The sequence below is a fragment of the Gopherus evgoodei genome, chromosome 4 (assembly GCF_007399415.2).
Source record: "Gopherus evgoodei ecotype Sinaloan lineage chromosome 4, rGopEvg1_v1.p, whole genome shotgun sequence".
NCBI classification, from domain to species: Eukaryota; Metazoa; Chordata; order Testudines; family Testudinidae; genus Gopherus; species Gopherus evgoodei.
The window spans coordinates 7,872,258-7,896,822 of NC_044325.1; the positions used below are offsets into that span (position 1 = coordinate 7,872,258).

Genomic DNA, 24,565 nt, shown 5'->3' on the forward strand with positions numbered 1-24,565 from the left:
ACCTCTGTCCCGATTTTTCACACTTGCTGACTGGTCACCCTACTTATAACAATGCGCCTCCCCCACCCCCCAACTCCTTTTTGGGTCAGGACCCCTACAATTACAACACTGTGAAATTTCAGGTTTAAATAGCTGCAATCATGACATTTATGATTTTTTAAATTCTATCACCATGAAATTGACAAAATGGACCGTGAATTTGGTAGGTCCCTAATTATAGCCAAGGAAACACAGTTTAATTTTTGAACATGTTACTACCAGCTCTTGGGGTTTTATTTATTTATTTATTTTTACAAGGTGGCTTTTCAGAAAAGAATTACGAGTGGAGCTCTGAAGAGGAGGTGGCTGTGAAGAAGCCGGGGCCAGTCCAGGTGCTCATTGTTAAAGATGACCATTCCTTTGAACTGGACGAAGCCGCGCTGAACCGCATTCTGCTCTCGGAGGCCGTGAGAGATAAAGAGGTAGTTGCTGTGTCTGTCGCTGGAGCTTTCAGGAAAGGAAAATCGTTCCTGATGGACTTCATGCTGAGATACATGTACAACAAGGTACAAGTAATGCCTCCTTGTGTTGTCCTGGAGTCTTGGTGTGTCTCACTGTGCAGGGTTTCTCATTGCTCTGATATGATACCTCCCTTCCATGCAAACTGGAGAGGGGTCTGAGCCAGAGGCCTGGATTCACTTTGGGAGCACTTGGGCCGCCCTCTGTAATGGGCCCCCACTGGGATTTGAATTCCCTGTGACAATGCGGGAGTTTGGATTCAGATCATTATTCAGATCTGAGCTTCATGGTAGTTTGGGCTCCCAGCCGATAAGGCATTTTTCTGGAAGGCTGGTATTCCTCCTTATCTAGAGGGCTGGTGCAATCCCAGTGCATGCTCCCTGACGGGCAGTGAAGGTTCCTTTGATGCAGCCGGCAGGGCCTCAAGCTTTGCTGTATTGCTGTGAGCAGAGAACGCTGTGCGGCATTGCCCTCCGCTGGTGGCTGCCAAGAGATCTCGGGCTGCCCGGCCCTGTGCCAACTTCCACTTTCTCCGTACCCTTGCCCTGGTAGTGCGAGCCTTTAGGGATCTGAGCGGGGGGACACAACCTGTTGGACGGGGGAGTAGAGCAAGGAGGACCTCCTGGAAGATGAGTCTGGGGGAGGGGACTGCGAGTAGGGGAAGGGCACAGCCATCACCATGAGCCCAAGGAGGAATGCTGTAAGTTAGAGCAGCACCTCAGCTGTTCTAAATTCCTTTGGGGTCGGCTGGTCCTTGAGCAGGGATCCATAGCTGGCTCCCTGCAGCTCCATTGTGCCTGACCTCGAATGGGGCGTCATGGAGAATCTGGCCCTTAGTTTTCACAAGTCCTGTTGTATACTTGCTATGGTGTTAGTGTACCACTGCCCTCTACTAGACGGAATCAGTGCTGCTCAGGGGCATGCTGTCCATACCATACTGCTGTTGGAGAGTCTTTGTTAGCTCAGGTGTCAGGGGCCTGTGATTTTGGAACAGGTGGATCTGAGTTCTTCCCAGTCTGGGTTCCGACTGGACATGGCATGGATCAGCAGCAAGCATGCAATCCTTGATGGCCACCACTTTGTCACAGTGACTGGGGAGGGACTCCTGGATTTGGGCCCAACCTTCAGATGCCTCTTCATGTCCAGCTGATCAAAAGAACTGAATGGGGAGGCTGTGAAGTCTTTGCTTCCTGCTAGGAAACCTCTGGTGTGAGTAACCGTGGGATGGAGGCAGCACAGGTGAGAGAAGAACCCAAGGGCGCGGGCTGTGGTGATCCATTTTCTCCCCACTCCCAGGAAACCATTGACTGGCTCGGCGATTACAATGAACCGCTGACGGGCTTCTCGTGGCGAGGAGGGTCTGAGCGGGAGACGACTGGCATTCAGATATGGAGTGAACTCTTTCTTGTGGACAAACCAGACGGTAAAAAGGTATGCAGGGTGTCCGGTGGCAGCACATCCCTTTGTTCGGGGGCTACCTTTGGGTTCCCCTACCCTGAGCTCTAACATGGATACTCTGTTTTTTCCTAGATAAGCATCCCTTTAGATGGTTTTTGATGCCATATGGCTTAGATTTCAGCAAATTCTAATGCACCATTACTATAATATCTAAGTCTCTATCCAAAGAGCAAGAACAATCTCTATTAGTTGCTATATCTGTACTGCTTTCAGGAGTCCCATGACTGATCAAAAAAGTGAACAGAATGTTGGGAATCATTAAGAAAGGGATAGATAATAAGACAGAAAATATCCTCTTGCCTCTATATAAATCCACATCTTGAATACTGCATGCAGTTGTAGTGGCCCCATCTCAGAAAAGATATATTGGCATTGGAAAAGATTCAGAAAAGGGCAACAAAAATGATTAGGGCTATGGAACAGCTTCCTTATGAGGAGAGATTAATAAAACAGGGACTTTTCAGCTTGGAAAAGAGACAACGAAGGGAGGATATGATAGAGGTCTATAAAATCAGGACTGGTGTGGAGAAAGTAAATAAGGAAGTGTTACGTATCAGGGGGTATAAGTATAAGGAAGCATTGTAATTTACTTCTTCTCATATCACCAGAACTGGGAGTCACCAATGAAATTAATACACAGCAGGTTTAAAACAAACAAAAGGCAGTATTTCTTTACACAATGCAGTCAACCTGCGGAACTCCTTGCCAGAGGATGTTGTGAAGGCCAAGACTATAACAATGTTCAAAAAAGAACTAGATAAGTTCATGGAAGACAGGTCCATCAATAGCTATTAGCCAGGATGGGCAGGAATGGTGTCCCTAGCCTCTGTTTGCCAGAAGCTGGGAATGGGCGACGGGATGAATCACTTGATTTTTACCTGTTCTGTTAATTCCCTCTGGGGCACCTGGCATTGGCCACTGTCGGTCTGACTCACTATGGCTGTTCTTATGATTCTTGGGTCCAGGTCCCTAGCAGAATACTGCTGCCCTCTTGTAGGACTGGCTGGAGAAGGGCACATTTTGACTCACTAGAGGCCCAAGCCAAAACCCAGAGAAGACAGTGGGAAGCGTCTGTGGGCATTGGATTAGATCCTATATTGTGTATGGATATGCTACCATATTTTGGCTCCTGAGATATGAAATGAATGGGATCATTAAGACAACACATCCATGGCTACAGGAAATGGTTTAAAAAAGTTCCTCCCAAAATGAAGGCCCATCCATCTCTGGGCTGGAATTAATGAAGCGTAGTTAGTTGTGTTCTCTTCATAACCTGGAACCATCGGGAGATCAGAAGTCACTGGGGATTGTGTTTCCCTCTCCGTTCCAGTGTGCTTCATTTCTTCCAAGCCCGAGACGTGTGTAGTGAGACAGCCAGCAAGATGGTGTGGTCATATTTTGGTTTTCTCCACCACGGTTTGGGACTGGAGAGCGATTTGATTGAAAAGCTCCATTGGGTGCAGAGCACTAATTCCAACCGCTTCACTCTGCAGGTTGCTGTGCTACTGATGGACACGCAGGGGACGTTTGACAGCCAGTCGACTCTGCGGGATTCAGCCACTGTGTTTGCCCTTAGCACTATGATCAGCTCAATCCAGGTAGTACGGTGATGAATCTGCATCATTTGCTGAAGGAGGTGGGTGGGGATTTGAAAAAACTGCGGCTATTGGCTTAACTCTACCGCTAGTCACTGACTTCTAGGGGAGCTGAGACCCACTGACAGCCCCATTGATGGGGCAGTTGCGGGCACATGACTGGAGGAGGATGTGAGGAAATTCTTGATGGTGTCTCTTTGCTGGAACTGTTCTGTACTGCAGCTATAGGAACCCTCCTCTAGATATTAAGAACAACTGTCTCTTGTATTGGATAGCCAGGGGAGTGCACAAGGGCAGGCAAGCAGGGGCCTGGGCCCCCCCAATAATCATTGGGGGCACAGAACTTCTCTGGCCCCAAGGCTGTCGCAGGAGCTGACAGCTCCTCCCGCCCCGGGACTACAGCGACAGGAATAACGTGGTTAGAGTGAGCTCCTCCGGCACTGGGCCTCGGCAGGGGCACAGAACGCGCCCCTGCAAAAGGGGGTCAATTTTAAATTCCTGCACACGTCCCTGTGTATAGCCCTGCTCATCCTGGGAGCTCCCAGTGCACCTTGCAGACTGTGGGCCAGAATTCAAGTAGGCTCCTCGCCATTTTGACCCTGAAGACAGGGCCGCCCTTGGCACTGGGAAGAAGTCCGTTTCCCCAAGGATGAGCTGATCGAGACGTGCTCCAGTCCCAGATGGACCTGGCTGAAGTCTGTCAGGTGCCTGGGGCGCTCCATATCTGACTCAGGGCACCACAGGGCCAGGCCCATTGGCAGGAACAACAGCGGGTGGCCACATAATCTCCCCCGTTAATGTGGAGGGGCTGAGCAGGGATGGTTCGAGGAAGCAGCCATAGGTCGGCTCCCGTGAGCTGATGGTGTTTATCATATTGTGACACATCTCTGCATAGGCTGCCAAAGGCTCCCTGGTCTAGCACCCAGCCAGCCTGCCTGTGCAGATGGGCACTGCCCCGGGGGTCCTGCAGAAGACCAGTCAGAGGTGGGAGGACAGTGCTAGCCAAAATGATGCCAAGTTTAACACCCCAGGTCAGGGGTGCCAGAACTGGGGGGGGAGGGCAGGGGGCCATGGCCCCATCACTTTTCACCAGCCCTAACGGTGAGCAGTGGTGGGGGAGGAGAGAAGCAAGTGGGGGATGGAGTTTTGGGGGGAAGATGCAAGGGAAGGGCCTTGGGGGACGGGACGGCATGAGGGCGGGGGGCTTGGGGAGAAGGAGTGGGAGCTCAGGGGCAGGATCTTGGTGGAAGGGGTGGCACGCGGGGGCAGGGCCGTGGTTCAGGTGCCGGTGGCCCCCACTTTTAGGGAGCTTCAGCTGCTGCTGCTCCAAGTAATAGGAAAAAAGACTCACCGAAGTGCCTGGCCCACATGTCCTGGGGCCCCAGCCTATGGCAGCCTGCTGGTGCATTGTCCAGAGCAGAGAGGTAGGGGGTTTGTGTGTGTGTGAGACGCAAACAGTAGGCTAGCACCTGTTCTCCTGTGTGTTGGCTCTAGGAGCACCTGCTGGACGGGTCACTCGCTGGGACAGGGACAGTCTTGTACTGTGTCTGTACAGTGCCTTGCACAACGGGGCCCCACCCCGACGGGCCTCGACTCTGGCCACTTCTGTAATACAAATAGATAATGTAAAATTGGTTTTGAGTCAGAATGTAGCTAATTGAAAGGCCATTGAAAATGCTGTATCCGAAGGGCAGGACATTTTAAGTCCCCTAAACATTTCCTTTTAAATACAGGTATACAACTTATCCCAGAACGTTCAAGAAGATGATCTTCAGCACTTACAGGTAACTTCCTGGCGGAGCGGGGGAGTCAGAAGAGGGGCGTTAATCTGTCATGCTTTCATTGGTGGTGCTTGTCGTAAAACTACTCCTTTTGGCCTGCTTGCCTTCTGCACTGGAAACATGCATTTAAGTAAATAAACAACGGGCTCTCATCTGGTGTAGAGGTTATTGTTCTGCAGTGAATGGGCAGTTAGGAACAGTCACGAAGGGGGTGGAACCTGTTTCCTCTAAGCTGTTTAAGCCCATCTACTTTGGACCTGGTCCATCTAGCATAGAAGTCAATGGCTGAACTCCCATTGTCTCAGTGGGAACAGGAGCAGGCCCTGGCCGGGTCAGCAAGGAGGCTTAGATTTCTGACCCAGCCTCTTTTGTAGCTTTGTGGAGGGCAAACCGGGACACAGACTCAGGGCTGGAGATAAAACAAGGCAACAAAAGACCAGGGGGGCTGTTTGAATCCAGCCCTGTGGTCATGATGTGCTTCTGCATTGGCAAAGCGGCGGATTTCCCGCCCTCTAGCTCTGTGAATACCCGTTCCTCCAGCCTTTTGCTGCTGAACTCAGGAGGGCATGTGGCTTTGGATTTCTCTGTAAAAATCAATTCCAAGGAAGCGGAGGCCAATTTCCTCAGCTCAGTCTTCTTCTGACATGGGGCCTGAGATAATTCCAGCTGGCTTTCAATAAACAGGGCACAAAGCTATCTGGGGCACGTGAGCACCCCCACCCCCTAGACCTTGCTACGTGTGGTCTGTACTGGATTGTTCTGCTCATCTTGCAGCTACTTATTGGCAACGTCTAGCAACCAGCTGTGTTAGTTATTAATCCCTTGGTCTGAGGGAATTAAGGGCGTCTGTTGTTCAGATATCCAATGTTTAACAGTTAACTATCTGCCTTAGGGTTTTATAGTGCCACCCTTCACCATTACACCTGAGAGCAGTTAGCACTGGTGAGATCAACGTGTTGAGAGCGAGACAAAGATTAATCCAGGAGAGTCTCATAGGAGCAAATTGTAGCGCCCTTACTCCTCTGAATAGCTCTAGTGCAGATGATGGGGCACCACCTCCACAGTCTTGCCCATAATGAGTGGAACGTTGACAACAGTCGTACAGTTTACGTAGCGTTGGGTGCAGATTCTCCTAGTCATTGAAAGAACCGAAAGAGGAGGATGGATACTGGTGTTATAACTTCAGAAACTGGGATCCCTAGTGGTGGCACAAATGCTGCTGGGCTGATTAAACTTTGGGCGTGTGGCCCTGGTTGTCTAGGGGCATGTAATGAAAGGAATGTTTTGGTAACGGCTGCCCCATCCATCCTCTGATGAAGTCTTTGGGTAGTTTGGTGTGCTTGGATTTTCTTATTGAAAAACTAGGTGAGGGGGCAGAGAAAGAAAAGCAAAAATCAGCCTGGAGCAACTCCGTTTTTCCCACAGGATGGTTTCTGCATTGTTTTGGCCAGCCCAGGTTACAGGGTAAATATCTGCTGATATTTAAAAAAACACACCCCCTCCCAAAACACTCACTCATTTTGAAATAATATTTGGGGTTGGGTTTTTTAGCATGTGGATCCATTTTTAGGGACTTGTGATGTAGTAGATTTTGCCTCTGTTGAGAAGAAACAGGCCAAAGGTTGCAGAACCTCCCAATCTAGCTGATATGCCCCCCAAAAAAAATCCAAACTGAAACCTGAGTGAGATGTTAGGGGCTACCCCACTGTCTTTCGTCAGTGGACGTTTGGAGCCCAGGCTGCAGCATTCAGTCCTCTCAAGGCGAATGCCTGTTTCTTAATCCCATTTCCTTCAGTGTTCAAATGGTCAAAGGCTCCAGGCTGGTGGCAATTTGGTGTCGCATGGGAAGCACTGGGGGATGCCAGCGCACAAACCAGCAGAAGACTCAATCCATTTATACATTAACCCCCCCGCACTTATTTGGCAACCAAGAATTCTGTACGGAGATCGTGTATGTCAAGACTAAGAACAGCTGATGTACCTCTACCTCGATATAACGCTGTCCTAGGGAGCCAAAAAATCTTACTGCGTTATAGATGAAACCGTGTTATATTGAACTTGCTTTGATCCACCCAAGCGCACAGCCCCGCCCCCCCAGAGCACGGCTTTACTGCGTTATATCCAAATTCGTGTTATATCGGGTGGCGTTATAGCGAGGTAGCGGTGTATTAACAGCAGCTTAATATACCTCCAAACTGCGAGCTGAACATGCACAACCAAGCAGACCTTAGCTGTAGCCCTGGAAACGGCACAAACCTAGAAACCAAATAGTGACGCTAGCCCTTGCATGGCGCAAGACCAGCTGTACTGCACGATAGACTTTGAAACTAAGAGTTCCCTCCTTGTTTTGCTCCTCGTTTTAGCTCTTTACGGAATACGGCAGGCTGGCCATGGAAGAAACCTTCCTGAAACCTTTCCAGGTGAGTAACATGACCTCCACGGCTAAGGTTATTCTCTAGCAGAGATTAGCTTTGATAGGAACCTTTTGGCCTCGCCAGCAGGTGTCACTGCTGTTTGCGATATGGGGAGAGAGGAAACCTGAAGAAATCAAGGCACTGTGAGACCTTTGCTGAGCAGAGCACAAAGGAAAGGTGTCTTGTTCTCCTGCTCTCTAGCAAAGTTCAAGATCTCTCTGTTTTCCCATTAAAGTCTCCCCAACCTGCAGACCCCTGGGCACTGTCATCATTCTGGACAAGGCAGGCTGGGTCTCAGGCAGACGGCACGTCAGTGACAGCCCAGCATAGCACACGGGCGGGATCAGAACACTGACTAGGTATAGAATGTAACCCACTTCCACGCTGTCCCTTGGGTCGAGTGGAATTTCTGCTGCTCTGCAGAACAAGGGGCCTTAAATTTAATAAACATTCCTCCCAATGACCAAGAGGGTAGATCTATGGAAAAGGTCAATTTAAAGGCGATTCTGTTCACAGGTAAGAACAGTTTTATTTGTACTTCCATTGCCCACTCGAAATAAAACAGGCACTTCAAATGGAGCACGTCGGAGGATGTATCTTTAGCCTCCTTAGCTGGCAAGAGATGCCAGAGGAGTGAATGGCGCAGTGAGAGGATTACCTGCTTTCACAGGCCCGCTCCAACTGGAAGCAAACGTGAATGAATAAATCAAAAGCAGATGAGGCGGGGGTGGAGAAGCTGATCCATCAAGCAGCTGTTGCAGATGCTAATAATGAGGCGGTTGCTTAGCAGTTCCTTAAATCTGCAGCCTACCCAGTCTCTCTTTGTCTTTGAGCAAAGTCATTCATACTGCCGTACTCCTTTGGTTCCTGCTCCGGGTGAGCACATCAGTTGACCCACTTGTGTGATTGGAAAGTGGTGCAGGAGGTAGGAGCAGATTTTTGTAGCATTATAGGTGGGTGCAGAATGACGTGGACTGGGGCATAGGACAGAGGGTGGGATTTAGGAGCCCAGCAAAGGGTACCACTGTGTTGACATAATAGGCTCAGTTCTGTAAGGCATTGACTTAGTCCCACGAGCCATTCTCATTGAAAAAAATTAGTGCTATACAAAATAAGGCTAGTGCCTATTAACTGGCTTAAAACTAGTTCGCTGACAGATCACAAAAAGTAATTGTAAATAGGGAATATCATCCTATGGGGGTGTTTCTAGTGGGCTCAGCAGGGAGGGATTCTTGGCCCAGTGCTATTCAATATCTTCATCAATGAATGATCTGGAAGAAAACAGAAATTGACTACTGGTAAAATTTGCAGACAACACACAAATTGGTGGGGAGAGATAAATAAGGATGGGGGGTCAGTTGGTAAGATAGGTTCGTTTGAACAACCTGCATTTTAATGTAGCCAAATTCCAGGGCATGCAGCTAGGAACAGCTAAGGTAGATAACCCAGATGAGACACAGCATCCTGGAATGTAGTGACATTGAAAAGGATTTAAGAGTAATGGTAGATAATGAACTGAACACAACTCCCCACGTGATGCTTTATGTAAGAAGCAGCAAAGAATCCTGTGGCACCTTATAGACTAACAGATGTTTTGGAGCATGAGCTTTCGTGGGTGTGTAAGCAGGGGACATGAATCAGGAGTAAGGAGCTGGTGTTACCTCTGAATACAGCATTAGTGGGGGTGTTCCTGGAGACAGTGTCTGGTAAGTTCCAGTGTCCACACTTCAAAAAGAATGTTGAAATATTGGAAAGGGTTCAGAAAAGAGCAACAAAAATGACTGAAAGTCTGGAAAACCTGCCTTGCAGTGAGAGACTTCACAAGCTGCATCTGTTTAGTTCCTCCAAGAGACAATTAAGAAGGGAGTTGATCATGGTTTACAAGTACCTATATGGAGAGAGATTTCTGATAGTAAATGGCTCTTCAATCTAGCATTAAAAAACATAATTAGATCTAATGGCTGGAAACTGATGCTAGACAAAGTATGACTAAAACTAAGGTGCAAAGTTTAATTTATTTATTTTTAATACTGAGGGTAAATTAACCATTGGAACAGCTTAACCTAGGGATGTGGGAGATTCCCCATCATTTTGAGATTGTTGGTCTTTCTGAAGGCCCTGAGGGAGGTTCTGTGGCCTGGGGTACACAGATGGTCAGACTGGGTTACAGGGGCCCCTTCTGGCCTTAAAATGTAGGAATCGGTGTGTGAAGCTGTGGGAATTAGCGTATGTAAGGACATACAGGCAAGAATGAAGTGGTAGCTGAGAAAACCCTTGAGGCCCTGCCTACACAGAGATGCCTGACTGCCTTGCTACCCCTGGGAAAGGTGTCACTCTTGGTGTACAGCTTGGGCTGGCTTGAGGTGCAACAAAGCAAGGGAAGCTGGGGCGCCTCGGCCACCGTGCTGCAAACATACAATGACTTCTGAATCGGAGTCAGAGTGTGTGTAACCTACTTGTGAAAATGGGTCTTGCTACAGAGGCGTGCCGCAGGATTATCTGAACTACAAGTGAAGGTGGCTGTAGCATGGGTAGGCAGACCCGTGCTAGCCTCAATTTAGTGCCATTAACAATAGTAATGAGAGTAGCAAGTGGAGTACAAGCCCATCGGGGACCCTCTGTACGTTCTCTGGTTGCTAGCGTCTGCTGCTATGGCTATGCTGCTGTTACCTCTAGTAGCTAGATTAAAGCTAGTGGGGCTATGCCTACCCGTGCTATGGTCATACCTTCCCTTGCTGTGTCACCGTAACCTTGGAGCAGGGTGTAGTCTGAAATAGACAGATACATACATTTTTCACAGATTGTAATGTTCGTAGCAGTTGTCAATTTTATGTCTCACTTTCTCTCTAAAGACAGTGCTTTATGGAGAGAGAATAAGGAGGGAAAGCGATCTCTCTCTTGCTCTCTCTCTCTCAGTATAATTTTTATTTTAAGCAACAGCCATTTTTTCTCCGCATTTCCAATAAACGTATTTCCAGCTATTGACCTGTTGGTTCATCTGTGTGAGAGCAACCCTGGCATTTCTGCAGGGCCGTTTTTGGCTTCTGTATGCAACTGTCTGCCTCTCCAAACCCCAGGCACATACACTGCCGCTTAGGTACATGCTGTGTAAATCAGATCTCGAATGCAGGACATGCCTTGAAAATTATTTTTTGAAACGATTGTAACTTGACCACATTGGCATTTATTTCTTTCTTTGAACAGAAACTTTGGCTGCCTCAATAAAGATTACAAAACTCAGTGATTTCATATTTATCCTCTCATGCTACATATGTTTCTCATTAAGAAGCAGCTTGGAAAGATGCCCAGTCAAGGCTGGAAAAAAAAAATTCAAAGCTGTTAATTTCTCATAGGATAAAACTAACAGTGGCAGAAGTTAGGGATCTTATTCCCTTTGTGCTGGTTAGCAAACTTCCTTTAAATTTTGCAGAACATGCACAAACCTATTGTTCTATCCAAATGCTCACATTCTAGGTAGAACAGGAAGTGCCCAAATAATTGGCAGTGCTTTTCAATCTAGAGCCTCAAATGGCCATTAGATATATAATATTGTATGCAAATTTTGGGCAGGAGGTTTTCATCTGCGGAACAGCTAATCACAGAGTGGGGGGGTCTCCCCTGTGCGGAGTCCTGGCACAATGGTCTGTGCACCATGTTGGTTCCCCTTCGGTTCCAAGAGCACCCATTGCACAGGGCAGTGTTTCACCCAAAATAATCACAAATTTAGAACCCGAAGAAGTTGCCATTGGAGCTGAATAAGTAATTCACAATGAATAATTATAAAATAAATGTCATCTCCTTTTGTTCATCCCTCAGTTTCCTTAAATGTATCTATTGTTTTCCAGTTTGATGAAGCAGTAACTTTTAAAATTGTGCATGCATTTTATGTATGGTATTTGATATGTCTATGGCAGGATGATGAATATTCAACATTCACGCAGTCGTGCTCAATTGAGATTGGTGATACAAGTAGCATGGTATTTTCTTCTGTTCCTTGACTGGATGAACATGTGAGCACTTCGGCCATGAATATTTTGCATGAGACTTTAAAATTCATGTCTCTCCAGTCTTTTTTGCCAGTGAAACTTGAAGGCTTGAATATTTGTGGGAAGTGAGCATAAAGTGGGTGTGAACATGGCTACGGTTTTATTCATCTGTGAAGATAATTTTACAGGTTATGTTTTATTATCCACCTAGCTCCAGTTGTCGTTTTTCTTGTGGAAGACAAGGCAAAAGCCAAACAACATAGGGCCTGATCCAAAGTCCAGTGTAGTCAGAGAGTGTTTGGACTTCAGTGGATCAAGCCCATCCTGGAGAACACAGTACTAATGAGCCCTCTCTTTGTTTCCTACTTGTGTTTTTTAGTCTCTCATATTCCTTGTTCGTGACTGGAGTTTCCCGTATGAATTTTTCTATGGAGCTGATGGTGGTTCAAAATTTTTGGAAAAACGTCTTAAGGTTTGTCCTACATTTCTGGATGCTGTTTGGCATGAACTTGGCATGAATTAGTTCTGAGCTGACCTGGCCAGATGAGATACGTTTGATAGAAAGGGATTCAAGAATGACTCAGAAAGCCCTTCATCTCCTAACCCATGGAAGCTGCTGCTCTCCCCGTATCACTGTATGAATAGAACGTAGGCTGGGCTGGAGACCCTGATTCTGCACAGGGCAGGTGCATGTAAGCTCACAGAGGACATGATGAGCAGGAGACAGAGTACAGAGCAATTGGACTAATGAGAGCTCAGCTGAGTGGTTACCAAGTTACTCCTGCTTGGAAGCAGGACAGATAGTATGTGGAGACACCTGATGTGCACATTGAGACTTGCAATCCAGAGCATCTGTCCTCAGATACATCTGTTTTCCACACACCCCCTTTTTGGCCAGTGGTCTTGAAAGTAAAGGATTGCGCTTGCCTGTTACTACCACATCTTATGGAGGACCAAGAATAACCCACCATAGCCTTTGCTCACACTTGCATTGAAACACAAACAGCTCTGTTCCCTCATGCCCTCCTTGCCAGATGACAGCCTTGGAGATGACTTAGCACAGGCTGCATGGTGTACAATTAAAGCTGAAAGACAAGTACTGCGATAGAAGGGGGTGGTTCATGTGGAAAATTGATGGGTGAGCTCACTACCTCTCCAATGATGGGGATGCCACAGGTGGGAAGAGCAGAATGAAAACAAAACCCCTCCATAACTCTTAGGAGCAATAATGAAAATACATGGAGAAGTGTACAGAGTTAGCCTGTTCCACCATAGAGATTTCTGGGCAACATACATTTCAGATGGAAATAAAGGATAAGTACAGGATCAGGAAGAATCTTGCATTGATAGTATAATAAAATGTATGGGCAAGGGCACCGTTAGAAGTAGTCAGGAAACGTATGGATGATTTGATAGTGGAAATGAATGAAAAGACCTAATTAAAGGGGGATCAAGAAAACCCCAGCTATAAACTCCTGAGATGGTTTTGTATTCTAGTCAGACTCTTGCATACACATTTTTCAGAGTAATAACACGCTCCAGGGCATGTGGTCAGAGTGAGACATAAATGTTATTTGGTTGCTGGAAAAGCTCTGTCTTTGGCCTCATAAAGCATGCACAAGCCTCTTCCTGAATACACTTTCCTTAAACAATCAGTCCTCTTGCAGTATGTTCTCCACACTTTAATGTAACATATCTGATGTCCACATAAAATGTAAATATGCTGACATCAAGATGATCTCTTGTAGGTCTCGGGAAATCAACATGAAGAATTGCAGAATGTCAGAAAACACATCCATTCCTGTTTCACAAACATCTCCTGCTTTCTGTTACCTCATCCTGGCTTGAAAGTAGCCACCAACCCAAATTTTGATGGAAAACTAAAAGGTTTGATGGAAAGCTAAAAGCTATAGTTTGATATTGAATCTGATCATTTACCTTTGCAATTGAATGATTGCTTTATTTATACACATTGTCAGATATCCTATTCTCTCCTGAAGCCCTTTCAAATATTTTTGGTAAAACACCTGTGGAAAGCAGCGCTGAACATAGATAGCCCCTTCTGAATCCAACCAACATTTCACACCTGTACATTTCAGTGATTTTAGCCTTACAAGGAGATGTGCTAGGATCTGCTAACACATTATAAAAAGATAAAGGTCTAGGCAGATGGCTGAGAACAAAGTGATGCCAGCAGCTGAGGTCTGCATTTTTAGATGCATCATTTTGCACCTATAATTAATTGATATTTTTGCCAGTAATTCAGTACAGGAACAAAGTTGTGGAAGCAGCTCACTGTGGAGCAAGGCTGTGCTTGTGGAAAAATGGAAGCCCAGTTTAAAAAAAAAAAGCTTTCCAAAGCAATATTTAGTCTTCTGGAGTCAGCTGATTAATGGTTTCCCTGGAGGGAAATCTTAGTAGCTCAGGAGCCTGGGGCTGCATTTCTGTTCCAGTGGATTTGTGGGTTGTGGATTTTTAAGTTAATTTTATTTGTGGTTGCAAAGCATTCGCTCTGCGTTGCAGTCATTTAACCCATAGTTACGTGCTTCCTGAAATCTCTTAGAAGGAAAGAAAAATGTTCCTTTAACATCAAACTAAACAATTAGACAAAAGAACTTGCTTTTTGACTGTTGTACACTCTAGTGCCTGCTCAGGGGACCATACATCGTACTGGTCTGACACAATGTGTGTGTGAAATTGGAACCTCTAGCAGGGTGGTGCCCTGCTCCTGCCCTGAAGGGCTTAAAACAGCCCAGAAGAGGGCTGGGGCTGGGGCTGGGGCAAGAAGCCTGGGCTGACTGGGGAAAGCAGGCTCAGTTGTGGCCAGGTCCCAATCAGGCCCAGCTGGCCCCTATAAGAGGCAGTGAGTCAGGGCCCAGACAATCTCTCTCTGCCTGCAGAGGGAGAAAGGCCTGGCTGCAAGGAGCTAGACAAGGTACCTTGAGTGGAGCAGGGCTGGGAAAAGGCAGAGGAGCTGGGGAGCTCCAGCCTGGAAAGCCCCAGGCTGCCACCTAGCATTAGTCCAAGAGGTACTGGGGTTGCAGAGGGCAGCCCAGGGGTAGGCAAAGGCAGCAGGTCCAAACCCCTTTGCCTATGATGAGTGGCTAATACTGCAGTCTGCCCCAGTGAACGGAGGCTAGATGGAGACTGGGCAGTAGCCAATACTGAGGCAAAGTGGGGATAATGGGGTGGGGGTTCCCCTGGGAGGGGCAGACCCAGTTGAAAGAGGCACCAGGGTCCAGGGAGGGACTCGAGGCCAAAGGACAGGTGGATCACTGGCCTGCAGAGGGTGCTCCGGGCTGGAAATGGAGCTAATTCCTGGAAGTCACCAGCAGGAGGCGCCACGGGGTGAGTCCGGCCCGTCTACATAACCAGTTAAAAGGGATATAAGATAGTCAGTCTCGAATGGGAATTATCCTCTATAGATTTCACTCCTTAGTTCCAAGGAAGAGTTCAGGAACCAGCTAGAACTCGATGACTGTTTTTGAAAGAACTGGTATACGGAGCCTCATCATTCTACTTCTCTTTTCCCTCAAAGCTGCCCACTGCTTCCTCCGCTCGCTCAGAACTAATCAGATGAAAATGTCACTGTTGTTACCTGTTGAATACCCAGACAGTCCATTTCGCTTGCACTGTCCAGTTTCCTGCTGTTTCCTAGAAAATATGTTGTAGATGTTGTAAGTTAAAATGACTTGGTCCTGCAGTTCTGGGTGACCTCATCTGAATCGGTCAAGATGGCAATGGAGCCCATTAACTTCCAGCGATGATGCTAGCACCTCTGGGAAAGATGCCCTTGGTACTAGCAGGAGGCAATGAATCTAGATAGTCTCTCCGGTTTGGAAAGTGCTGTGATAGAACCTATCCCTGGAGGAGAACGAAGGAAGACCGTCTTACACTGAGTGATCTAGACACTGTGCAGTAAAAATACCACCACCACCTCCAAGTGTATGTCCCCGTAGCTAAGAAATCACGGAAATGTATTGTGTGTTCCAGGCCTGATAGGTGCACATATTAGATGCCACCTCCTAAGTCACCAGCCTTTTGGACTTGTTGGTCTAGCACAGCCCTCCCCTAGCAGCATTTCTGAGCTGCAGCAGCATCTGTTTAGTTAGTCAGTGTTATGGTGGAGCTACACGTTCTAGGCATTCTCTGTTTCTGTATTTGGACTGGCAGAGACAATACTTTAGAAAGGTCAGCGATAAAAATTAGCAGTGAAGTGCCTGCAGGATTCATAATAAAAGATTATCTAAAGGGCAAATTAATCGCCACTGAACCATTTAAGCAAAGAGAAGCCTTACTAGAGATGTCTTACATGAAAACCTCACTGCTTCACAGTACAGCAAAGAAATTTACAGCCATAGTGAGGAGGACAAGCTGGAGCCAACTGGCAGCAGTAGTTGTGATACTCTAATGCATATACAAGGGCTCTCAATCTGCAGATTCTAGGAGTCTAATGGTCCCAATAGTTTTCAAATCTTGCATATGAATATTTCAGTACCCAGAAAGGACTACGATCTCAGCGTGAGAAGTCTCAGTGGAGTGCAGTAAAAAGCAGGGAAGAACAATTCTTACTCTTTTAAACCTGTAGACCAAAAGTTTTCAGGTCCTAATGTGATTTTTTTTCAAAACGAGTGCCAAGGGAGAGAGAAAAGAGCACAGTATTTCCATACTCACGTTGCTTTTGCACACAGGCACTGGCTGAGCAGAGCATGTAACTTGCCATGTTTCAGGACTGAGGCCTGGGTGGCCTGGCTTAGGGGTTAGAATCAGGCACAAGCCGAGGAATCAAGGGCCAGGAGCCAGTTATCAGGAACCAGACTGGGTTGAATGCTAGCAGATCAGAATGGAGAGACAGATTGGAGGGCAGCAACCAGGGGGCAGTTTCCCAAATCAGGATGAGTCAGGAACAGGTAAGCACCAGACTAGCTATCCATAGCTGTGTGAAGCCCAGCTGAACTACAAACAACTCCCTGTTTCCTCTCTAGCTTAAATAGGGGCTGTGACCCAATCAGGCGCCTCGGAACTCTCCCAATCAGAGCATTGAGGCGGGGTTTATGCCCAAGCTGGGCTTCATGGACTGTGGTCCCAGCTGCTATCTGTGAGCTACCAGGCAGAGGATTGGTGTGTGTTGACTCTCCCCAACCCCCTTGTTCAAGACCTGCAGGACCTGACTCCATGCAACAAGGCCACAGTTACCCGTTCTGGAGGCATCATGCTTGATCATGCAAAAGCAGCTTTGTGCATGCAGATGGCTGTGGGTGCCATTTAGGAGACTGCTTTGAAAATGTATCATAACGGTGTGTATTATGCTTCAGACAAGTAGCGCAAACACAATATTATCACTTCTGAGTATAGCCATCATTCATTCAGACTGCCTGTCAGTCACAGGATGGCTGGCGTTAGCTGCTAACGCTTCGCATGTGTGTACTGCAGCACAAGTCTGAGTTGTGCTGATCTGGATCTGACACGGGGTTTGCTTACAGAAATAGATGCTGAGTTCATCAAGAACTTGAAGGTGTTGATTCCTTGGCTCCTTAGCCCCGAGAGCCTAGATGTTAAGGAGATCAATGGAAATAACATCACCTGTCGAGGCCTTGTGGAATACTTTAAGGTATTGGGTCCTAAACCACGCGAGATCACGGTTATTCAGCTGGGAAGTGTTTGCGTTTTTTCCTGATTTTAAGTGAGCAGTAAAGGAAGGTTTGTGATACACAGACGGGGGAAAGTGCACGTCTTTCTAGTGAAGGTATTTGTCTGGCCCCCATGACCTTGGTGTCTGAGTAGCCTCACCAATCTCTGGTGCTGTTATCCCCTTTGAACAGATGGGGGCGCTGCGGCACACAGAGACTAAGTGACTTGCCCAGGGTAGCACAGGAAGTCTGTGGCGAAGTCTAAATCACTGCTTAGGGTGACCATATGTCCTGTTTCGGCCGGGACAGTCCCCTTTTTATGCTTTGTCCTGGCCGTCCCGACTTTTTTTGACAAAAACAGGCATTTGTCTCATTTGCTCTTCCCAACTGATTAATTGGCAAGTGAACAAATGCCCAGTTTACAAAAAAAGCCTGGTGGGCCCCCTGGGGGGCATGGAGAAATGTTTTTTTGGGGGGCAGTGAAACGAGGTGCTATGCAGCAGGGATCTGGGGGTTAGCCCCAGCCCTGGGGAGCATGGAGCTTGCTAGGGGTGGAGGGGTGGCTCCAGTGAGCCCTGCGGGCAGGGGAGTGGCTCAGGCAAGCCCTGGGCCGTCCCATTTTTACTTTAGGAAATATGGTCACCCTATCAGTATTGCTCAGCACAAAAGGGACCATTCCCTGTAGGGAGCTGGACGTCTACGTCCCTTTTAAAAATCTCCTTAATGGCGCATGTGTAAGGTGTGTGTGTGTTTTGAATAAACATGCTGTTAAATGTGACGCTATGTTTGTATTGTTTCCTAGGCATATATAAAGATTTATCAAGGAGAAGAATTGCCACATCCCAAATCAATGTTGCAGGTATTTATGCTGTATACTGGTGGCTGGCATGAGCATGTCTGCAGTGATTTTCTGTTACGCAAGCATTTGAGATGTTAGGCTAATGGAGGGCTTTGAGTCTGTTCTCTGATGCTCAAATATGCTAATCAAAGCAATACCTTGTTGGAAATCTTGGGGTAAAATTTTCAAAAGCACCGAAGTGACTTAGGACCCTGATTCCCATTTTCAGATGTGAGTTAGGCACTCTGAGATATTTTTCACAAGGCAGAGGCAATAGCTGTGTACACATGCCTGGTCATTGCCAATGTTTTCTTAACATTTCCCATAGCTGCAGCATGAGGGGTTTTTACTGCCTCTGGCTTTGGATTTGTGCAGGAATTGGCTTCCTATTTACTACTAACTACAAGTTAAGGTGCATCTATAAATCCCACTAGGAGCTGGGATCTGCCTTCTTGGGATGCCAACCCTTTGTCCCAGTGCACCAGTGGCAATTAGATCAGCTCAGCTGCTCTTGCTAGCAGATTTTAACAGGCTGGTGTCTAGAAGCAGGGCGCTGTTGGCAGAAGGCTGTTGGCTCTGGAATTTGCTCTCCGAGCTCGTCTGTTGTCCATAAGAGTTTGGTGTAAGGTGCATCTGTTCACTCAGGCTTTTGCAGGAAAAGGCAGAGGTGACTGCAGAATGGAGGGCTGGGGTCAAGTTGTTACTAGGGGGAGGGTTGGGTCGAGCTGTTTATTATTTTTCATTTTTGTACATGTGGGGAGTGCGCACGCACCCACCCATGCAGGTCAATGGATATGGATATGTTACTAACCCAGCCTGCTTCTCTCCTATCTGCCGCGCCATCGGGTCGATCTGAAACTTGCATTGTGTTTTGCGTCCCGCTTGCAGGCCACAGCTGAGGCTAACAATTTAGCTGCAGTTGCCACTGCCAAGGACACCTACATTAAGAGAATGGAAGAGGTAAGGGAACAGTTCATATTGTCATGGACTTCAGATGTTTCCGCCAAAGTACTAAGGCTGCACATGGTCTCCCTTTACAAGGCAGTTTACGAAGCAGCCTCTGTGCCTGGCCACGATTTATTGATCCAAACTTCTCAATAAACTTGGCAGGGATTTTAGTTTAAGTATCTCAGCCAGCTAAAATGCTCAGTGAAGGGTCCCAGTCAGACATTCAGGGCTCGCTTCTTCTACCCCTGGGTGCAAAGTTTGAGCAAGTTATGTGAGGCAGCATCTGTCCCAATAAAAGCGAGGCTGGATTTGAGATTCCGTAACAACACCAAAATAATCTTGAGCAGCTTGCAGTGAATTAAAAATAACCCCCTTAAACAAATGAATAATGAGGAATTTCCTTTTTCTAAGGCACTTGCTCTGGGGTAGAGATAAGACGCTCTGTGAAATGGAGGAGGGGCAGGATGAGATCACAGGAATGTAACAGGCTGTCAGAGAAAGGTGTTAAATACACATATGTATGTGGCCAAAAATAAAACTCTCAATAAGTATCTGTCTACCAATGCAAGGGGTTTAAGAGCAAAAATCGGTGCACTAGAATGGCTGGCACTGGAAGGGGAGCTGAGTCAAGCATCAACTGTTGGAGTGTTTTCTTGAGTCTGCAGAGAGCCTGAATCAAATGTTCTGAAAGGCATAAGCTGCCTCACCATTCATCTCAACGAGATGGGCTTTCTGAAGGAGACAAAGTAATATGTTAATGGAAAAATCTGGCTAACCTGTTAAGCCTAGTGCTGGATTATGGCAGGCCGGGCACACGGTGACAACAGAGGGCTGTGTGTGTCGGAGTCCCACCCCACCAAAACCACGAAGAAAGGATGGCAACAGCAAGAACCCTTCCCGCTCCCCCACCCACCGAGCCCTCTGCTGGGACGATATTGGCGGGGGCCACCTCAGAACAGTGGGTTTCAGAGTTAACCCACTGAGTTGAGTGGAGCAGTTCATACTTCTCAGAGCCATTGTTTCAGGCTGTTTTCAGACTCTGGCAGTCTTCACTGTATCGGTTACACTCAGGGCTTGTTTCAAGATTTTCTGTATAATTATGAGGGCTTGGAGCATATATTTCTTAAATGACAGTTTAGAATCCAGTATCATCATGTGACTTTAGGAGCTTGGGGCCCGTTGCCAATAACGCCTGTGCCTTAATCCGGCCCTTGTTAATCTCTTAATCCTCACTCAGCCCCCACACCTCCCCAGGTGCCAAGAACCCAACCCCCAGCAGCTGCCAAAGCCTCCAGCGTCCCCACCAACTTCTAGGATACAGTTACACATTTGTCAGTACACAGAATTGCAGCACATTGAAAATGTGGATGTTAATAAGACACCCCACACACACCACCACCACCACGTGGGCTGCTGCACTAGGTGTGCTGTTCAATTCCTTCTTTAAATCACTAAAGGCTTCCACGTTCTGAATCTGAGAGAAGCTCCTGCAGAACTTCTAGCGGCTCACTGGAGTGCCAAGAAGCTAGAGTCCTTGCTGCTCAGTTTAGGTCCAGTTTGCTGCATAGCGCACAGGACTTTACCACTTAGTTAACAGTTGCTGACCAAATGCTTGCAAAATCTCCTCTTCGCTGCTATCCAGCTTCTCTGCCTGCTCAGTCAGCTGCCTGGCTTAATTTGCATCTTTTAAAAGCTTCATGAAAGGTTAGCTGAAAAGCTTTAACCTGCCATGCTGTTAATGCCAAGATGCCGGTTCAGTGGGTTCAGAGTCCCATGCAACAGCCGATCACAATGATAACACCAGGAGCAGTGCACGAAACTGGATTCCCTGAATTGCTGTAGGCATGAATGACATCACACAGCAATTCTGGCTGAGGAAACAGCATCCTGAGTTCTGGACTTGATTTTGGTGCCGAATCCTGCAAACTCTTACTATGGGGTGTAGTAATCACTGCCAAAGAATATTTCCAGTGAAGCCTGCTCTAGATCTGTTTATTTATCAACAAAGAGTAGGAGTAAATGGTCAGTTTTCAGCATGGAGAATCCTGTTCAGTATATTCATCAATGATCTGGATAAAGGGATAAATAGTGAGGTGACAAAATTTGCAGATGATACAAAACTACTCAAATGAAGTCCCAGGCAGACTGCAAAGAGCTCCAAAGGGATCTCACAAAACTGGGTGACTGGGCAACAAAATGGCAGATATCAGAGGGGTAGCCGTGTTAGTCTGGATCTGTAAAAGCAGCAAAGAATCCTGTGGCACCTTATAGACTAACAGACGTTTTGGAGCATGAGCTTTCGTGGGTGAATACCCACTTCGTCAGATGCATGTCTGGCAGATGAAATTCAGTGTTGCTAAATGCAAAGTAATGCACATTGGAAAACATAATCCCAACTATCCATATAAAATGATGGGCTCATTAAGAAAGGGATAGATAATAAGACAGAAAATATCGTATTGCCTCTATATAAATCCATGGTACGCCCACATCTTGAATACTGCATACAAATGTAGTTGGCCCATCTCAAAACAGACATACTGGAATTGGAAAATGTTCAGAAAAGGACAACAAAAATGATTAGGGGGTATGGAACAGCTTCTGTATGAGAAGAGATTAATAAAAAAGATGGTTACTCACCTTTGTAACTGTTGTTCTTCGAGATGTGTTGCTCATATCCATTCCAATTAGGTGTGTGCACACCGCGTGCAGGCTTGTCGGAAGATTTTTACCCTAGCAATACTTGGTGGGTCGGCTGGGCGCCTCCTGGAGTGGCGCTGCTATGGCGCTGGATATATACCCCTGCCGCCCCAACAACCTTTCAGTTCCTTCTTGCCGGCTACTCCGACAGAGGGGAAGGAGGGCGGGTTTGGAATGGATATGAGCAACACATCTCGAAGAACAACAGTTACAAAGGTGAGTAACGGTCTTTTCTTCTTCGAGTGCTTGCTCATATCCATTCCAGTTAGGTGATTCCCAAGCTTTACCTATGCAGTGGGGTTGGAGTGAGATGTTGCAGAAAGCAAAACTGCTGAGCCAAAGGCTGCATCATCTCTGGACTGTTGAACCAGAGCGTAATGAGAGGCAAAAGTGTGGACCGAGGACCTGGTAGCTGTGCGACATATCTCCTGGATGGGCACATGAGCCAGGAAGGCGGCCGATGAAGCCTGAGCTCTGGTAGAATGAGCGGTGAGGTGGCTTGAGGGAACATGAGCCAAATCATAACAAGTACAGATGCACGCCGTCACCCAAGATGAGATCCTCTGGGAGGAGACCGGTAGGCCCTTCATTCGGTCTGCTACAGCGACAAAGAGTTGGGGCATTTTACGGAAGGGTTTCGTCCGCTCGATATAAAATGCGAGTGCTCTACGGACGTCTAGGGAGTGCAATTGCTGCTTCCATCGTGATGAGTGCGGCTTCGGGAAGAAGACCGGAAGGAAGATATCCTGGTTGACATGAAAGGCCGATACCACCTTAGGGAGGAACGCCGGGTGTAGTCGCAACTGCACCTTGTCCTTGTGAAACACAGTATACAGTGGGTCCACCGTGAGAGCCCTAAGCTCGGAGACTCGTCTGGCCGATGTAATGGCTACGAGGAAAGCTGTCTTCCAGGACAGGTATAATAGCGAGCAGGGCAGACATAAGTCTGGTTAAAACCAGGTTGAGGTCCCAGGTCGGGGAGGGGCGGCGTACTTGAGGGTATAGGCACTCCAAGCCCTTGAGGAACCTAGAAACGATCGGGTGCGAGAACACGGAGCGGCCACTTTCCCCTGGGTGGAAGGTAGAGATGGCCGCTAAGTGTACCCTCGATGATACCGCTAGGCCCTGCTGTTTAAGAGACCAGAGGTAGTCCAAAATGGTGGGGATCGAGATCTCAGTGGGAGTAAAACATTCTGCGATACGCACCAGCAGGAGAAATGCTTCCACTTGGCTAGATACGTTGACCGAGTGGAAGGTTTCCTGCTACCCAGGAGTACTTCTTGTACTGAGGCAGAGCAGCGTAACTCTGACTGGCTTAACCACGCAGCAGCCATGCCGTGAAGTGAAGAGACTGCAGGTCTGGGTGGTGAAGTCTGCCGTGGTCCTGAGTTATGAGGTCTGGATGAAGAAGCAGGGTAATTGGGTTGACTATCGACAGGTCGAGCAACATGGTGTACCAGCGCTGCTTGGGCTACGCTGGAGCGATCATGATTAAGCGAGCTCCGTCCCTGCGGAGCTTTAGCAGGACCCTGTGAACCAGCGGGGACGGTGGAAAGGCGTAAAGCAGTCGGCTCGTCCATGGCATCAGGAGAGCGTCCGAGGTAGAACCCGGGGCGAGACCTTGGAAGGAGCAGAACATCTGGCATTTCCTGTTCTCGCGGGAAGTGAAGAGGTCTATGTGGGGAAATCCCCACTTCCGGAAAACAGAATGAATAACGTCCGGACAAATCGACCACTCATGAGACAGGAAGGATCTGCTGAGTCGATCCGCCAGAGTGTTCCGAACCCCTGGGAGAAAGGACGCTACCAGATCTATCGAGTGGGCTATACAAAAGTCCCAGTGCTGGATGGCTTCCTGACAAAGGGGGGAGGACCGTGTCCCTCCCTGCTTGTTTATGTAATACATGGCCATTGTGTTGTGTGTGAACACTGAGACACAATGGCCTTGCAAATGCTGTTGAAACGCCTGGCACGCAAGACGGACTGCTCTCGGCTCTCGGACATTGATATGCAAGGCCAGCTCTTGAGATGACCAAAGGCCTTGAGTGCGAAGATGTCCAAGGTGAGCATCCCAGCCGAGAGAGGACGCGTCTGTTGTCAGGGACATAGACGGCTGGCGCGGATGGAACGGCATCCCTGCACACACCAGGAAGGGTGTCAGCCACCAGTCGAGGGAGCTTAGGATGCTCGGGGGAATGGTGACTATCATGTCTAAGGCATCTCTGCCCGGGTGGTATACCGAGTTGAGCCAAGATCGGAGGGGACAGAGGCGTAATCTGGCGTGTTTGGTCATGAATGTGCAGGCAGCCATGTGACCCAGGAGACCAAGAAAGTGCGAATCGAAGTCGTCAGAAAGTTCTGTAGGCCTCGGATAATTGTTACCATCGCCTGAAACCGAGGCTGTGGTAAGCAGGCTCTGGCGAGACTGTAGTCCAGGATGGCCCCAGTGAAGTCTATCCTCTGTGTGGGAACCAGAGTGGATTTCTCTGTATTGATCATCAGGCCTAGACATATGAATAGGTCCTTGACAATGCCCACATGATGGGTGACTTGTGTCTTGGAGGTCCCTCGGATGAGCCAGTTGTCCAGATACGGAAAAACGTGTATCCGACTGCGGCAGAGGGAGGCGGCAACTACAGCCATGCACTTTGTGAATACTCTTGGGGCTGTAGAGAGGCCAAACGGTAGGACCGTAAACTGGAAATGCTGACGGTTGG

General features: G+C 47.7%; 1 protein-coding gene across 2 annotated transcripts in view; it reads left to right on the forward strand.

Moving 5' to 3' along the window:
* The window catches only part of LOC115651694 (atlastin-1), a 59,888-nt gene that overhangs the window by 21,122 nt on the left and 14,201 nt on the right, over positions 1 to 24,565 (forward strand). For both annotated transcript variants that reach the window (XM_030562835.1, XM_030562834.1), the window contains exons 2-11: positions 298 to 545; positions 1,795 to 1,929; positions 3,450 to 3,554; positions 5,285 to 5,335; positions 7,696 to 7,752; positions 12,112 to 12,204; positions 13,481 to 13,619; positions 17,216 to 17,343; positions 18,165 to 18,221; positions 19,089 to 19,160. In XM_030562835.1, coding sequence (XP_030418695.1) covers positions 298 to 545; positions 1,795 to 1,929; positions 3,450 to 3,554; positions 5,285 to 5,335; positions 7,696 to 7,752; positions 12,112 to 12,204; positions 13,481 to 13,619; positions 17,216 to 17,343; positions 18,165 to 18,221; positions 19,089 to 19,160 — 1,085 coding nt within the window. The remainder of the gene's footprint in view (positions 1 to 297; positions 546 to 1,794; positions 1,930 to 3,449; positions 3,555 to 5,284; positions 5,336 to 7,695; positions 7,753 to 12,111; positions 12,205 to 13,480; positions 13,620 to 17,215; positions 17,344 to 18,164; positions 18,222 to 19,088; positions 19,161 to 24,565) is intronic.